The following is a 3,413-nucleotide window of genomic DNA, read 5'->3' as shown; positions in this document are numbered from 1 at the left end:
AAGAATGAGTTGCATCTGCCCCAGCAAAGGGGGAACCTTTGGTTCCCAGCCAGGCTGGGCAATGCCCAAATCTGAGAGCATCCCCCTGCATGTGGACTCATCTGCAAATTCACTGTGGAGCCTGGCTTTGAAGAAGGTGCCAGAATCAAAGTCCATCATCTTCAGCTGGCCAGGCTGAGGAAGAGCTTGTCATCCTTGGTGTCCTCCTCACTCTCTCCAGCAGCAGCAGCCCCACCCGGTACAGCTTCTCCAGGGGCTTCTTCTCCTTCCCTGGGGGCAGACCAGGCTCTCAGGGCTCTGCCCAGGGCCCCAGCTGTCAGGGAACCAGGACAAGCAAAACCAGCTTGGATGGCGGCCACCAGTGCTGGGCAGAGCAGCTCAGCTCCAGCCCAAGGGCTGCGTGTTCCCATCCCATGACCCCGGTGCAGTGACACTGGCAGCACAAAAAGCTCTGGGTTCCTTTGCTTCTCATTGCCAAGGCACGTGTGGAGCTGGAACTTACCAGGGCCCTGGATCAAAGTATGCCTGTGGCTCTCTCCCTTCTTCTAGGGAAGATGAATATCCTGCATCCAAGGATGACAGAACAGCTCTTCTAATGAGGGCCTTTCCAAGTCCAGCATGGATAAACACCGCCTGATCAGATCTTGGCACTCTGGGCAGAGAAACCAGAAACCACCACTTAGTTGGAGAAGGCTCCTATTGGCTTTGCCCCACCATTCCCATGCACAGGCCATGCTGGATGTGCTCAAAGCTGGGCCTAAACTTTCCCATCCATTCCCTGTTTTGGAGGAGAGCAGGACATTTGCCACCTCCTCAGCAGCTGCCAGTGCAGGATGCCCACGAGCCTGCTGCTGTCTCCCAGCACTGGGATTCCCCCCGTGCCCAGAGATGAGGATCCACCTTGAGAGAGCCGTTCTGGCAGCGAGAGCTGATGGTCCCAGCTGATGTTCTGGCACCTCCTGAAAGGGTGCTCCCCACAGACCATCTGGTGCAGCAGGATGCCTAGGGACCAGATGGTAGCTGGCTTGCCATAGTACCAGCCAAAGTGGGTCCATTCCGGGGGGCTGTATGACCGTGTTCCTATGGAATACAGATGGAGTTCATCAGGGGGATGAGGCTGTTCCCAGAGCCTGGCCCCAGCATCCCTAGGCATGTGGGGGCTGCCCCAGTGGCACACAGGGTGAGCATTGCCCTCTCACCAGCACCTGGGACTTGTGTACAGACTTGGGGTTGGAAAAGAAGCCACTGGTGTTTCAAGAGGTCAGTGGAAGCCCTGGCAAGGCCTGACCATAACAAGGAAGAACCCACCCAGTGCTGGGAAAAACCATGCTCTCATCCTCCCGGCCTGCATTGCCCCAAAAACCATTATGAACCCCAACAGACCAGGTGAGTGGAGCAGTCCAAGCCCTTTCTCACCTGCACACCAAACCGGCTGGGCACAGGTTCTGGTTCTCCCTCTCTGCTACCCCCACCCACGGGTATTTTTGTTGGGCTGGCTGCCCCAGCACCAGTTCTGGGCAGAGTGGGGGGCAAAGGCTGCCAGCAGGGCTGGAAGATGGCTACCCACTCAGCCCTGAGTTTCAAAAGAAACTCGCTGAAGACTCAGTGACATGAAGGGCCGCAAAAGAGAGAATCCCTGCTGCCACAGTCAGCTTGGGCTGGGAGATGTTGGGTCATGAGATGCTGGGCCCAGGAGCCCTGCGTGGGCTCACCTGCAAAGTGCGTGTAGGCTGTGTCCTGCAGGTAGGTGCCACAGCCAAAGTCAATCAATTTGGCCTGCCCGGTGGCCAGATCAACCAGGATGTTCCCTGGTTTGATGTCACGGTGCAGGACCCCGCAGCTGGTGCAGTGCCGCACGGCCTCCAGCACCTGGCGGAACAGCTCCCGCGCCTCCTCCTCGGGCAGGAACCGCCGTGCCCGAATGAAACGATGCAGGTCCTGACACCGCTCTGGCCGCTCCAGCACCATCAAGATGTCCTTGGGGAGCTCAAGCCACTCCAGCAGCTGGACCACACCGGGGAAGCCAGTGGACACCTTGGCCAGCAGCACAATCTCCAGGGGTGCGCTGGTGCCATCGGGCTGCGGGAGGAGCACAATGCCGTCAGTGGAGCCGATGCCGTGCCGGGGCTCGTGAAGCCCTCAGCCAGCCCGGGATGCTCTGCGCCCTGCGCTGGCCCCACGCCCGCTCTCCCTCGGGGCGCCCTGGCGGCTCCCACCCTGCCGGGCCTCGGCTCAGTCCCGCCCGGCACGGTCCGGCTGCTGCCGCTGGCCCTGCTCACTCACCAGCTTGCCCCAGTGCAGGACGCGGTTCCGTGGCACCCTTTTGATGGCCACCTGCAAGTCAAGGGGAGCAGAGGGCTCAGCTCACCGCCTTCCCTGCCCAGCCCCATTCTCTGCCCTCCTCCTCCTCCTCCTCCGCCCCCTCCCCTCGTCCGCCGCTCACCGGGGCGCCGTCCGAGAGCCGCGTGGCCGCGAAGACGCTGCCGAAGCCGCCGCGCCCCAGCAGCGAACCCAGCCTGTACTGCTCCTGCAGGCCCTGCTGAGTCTGCCCTGCGGGCGGGACGCGGCGGTCAGCGCTCGGCCCGGGGCCAGCAACGGCCCCCGAGCGCCTCTCAAGCGCCCCGGGCCGGCCATGCCCAGGCGTTCGCTCCCGGGAACGCGGCACGGGAGGCTCGGGGCTGGCGGCCGCGCTGCCGAGCGGCGGAGCTCGGGCCGGGGAAGCCGCAGCGGAAGCGGCGGGAGCGGCCGCGCCGCCTGTGTCCTCCGCGGGCCCCGGGAGGAGCCGGGGCCGGGGTCGGGACTGGACCCTGCCTCGGGGCCGGGGCCGGACCCTGCCTCGGGGCCGGGGCCGGGCTCGGGCCAGGCGGAGCCGAAGGGCGGCGATGCCGCCCCCGCACCAGGCACTGATGCCCGCCCAGCAGCGCCACCGCCAGTACGGCCAGAGCCGGGCGGAGGCGAGACCGCGGCGGGACGGCCGGGGCCGGGCACGGGGCAGCCCCGCCCGGGGCCGGGGGCGGGCCGGGGGCATGGCCCAGCCCGGCAGGGGACAGGGAGGCGGGGAGAGGAGAGGGACGCCGGGCAAGGGACCCCGAGAGAAGGGTGCCCGACAGCGGGAGAGAGAGAGAACAATGAGAATGAGAGTGAGAATGAGAATGAGAATGAGAATGAGAATGAGAATGAGAAGCAGTGTTTAGGGTCTGTGGTCTTTTTTCTGCCGACGCTGTTGCTGCTGCTGCCGCTGCTGCCGCCGCTGCAACTGAGGCACCGGGGCCGTTCGTCCCCGTGTCCGTTCCCCGCTCGCCCCACGAGCCCCACGTTCGAGCCCCGCGCGCCCCGGGGACAGCCCCTCCGTCTGCCCAAACACGGGAACCTTCCAGCGCTGAGCCCAGATGCAGAGCCCTGACTCCTGCGCA

The 3,413-nt window shown here is 64.7% G+C and overlaps 1 protein-coding gene across 1 annotated transcript; it reads right to left on the bottom strand.

The window, feature by feature from the left end:
- Positions 1 to 545: 545 nt before the first annotated feature.
- Positions 546 to 3,037, bottom strand: LOC128943532 (serine/threonine-protein kinase pim-1-like; the record flags this gene model as incomplete). The annotated part of the gene is made up of 5 exons (XM_054286449.1): positions 546 to 652; positions 901 to 1,080; positions 1,713 to 2,079; positions 2,284 to 2,334; positions 2,444 to 3,037. Coding segments are annotated over 5 exons (1,299 nt in total), but the record flags the coding sequence as incomplete, so codon positions are not given.
- Between the last annotated feature and the right edge of the window lie 376 nt (positions 3,038 to 3,413).

Source organism: Melozone crissalis, unplaced genomic scaffold, assembly GCF_028551555.1.
Source record: "Melozone crissalis strain CALT ecotype California unplaced genomic scaffold, PUWL_Pcris_2 ptg000046l_1, whole genome shotgun sequence".
Lineage (NCBI taxonomy): Eukaryota > Metazoa > Chordata > Aves > Passeriformes > Passerellidae > Melozone > Melozone crissalis.
Note: the sequence above shows the minus strand (reverse complement) of the source record. Positions and strands in the feature narration are given on the sequence as shown.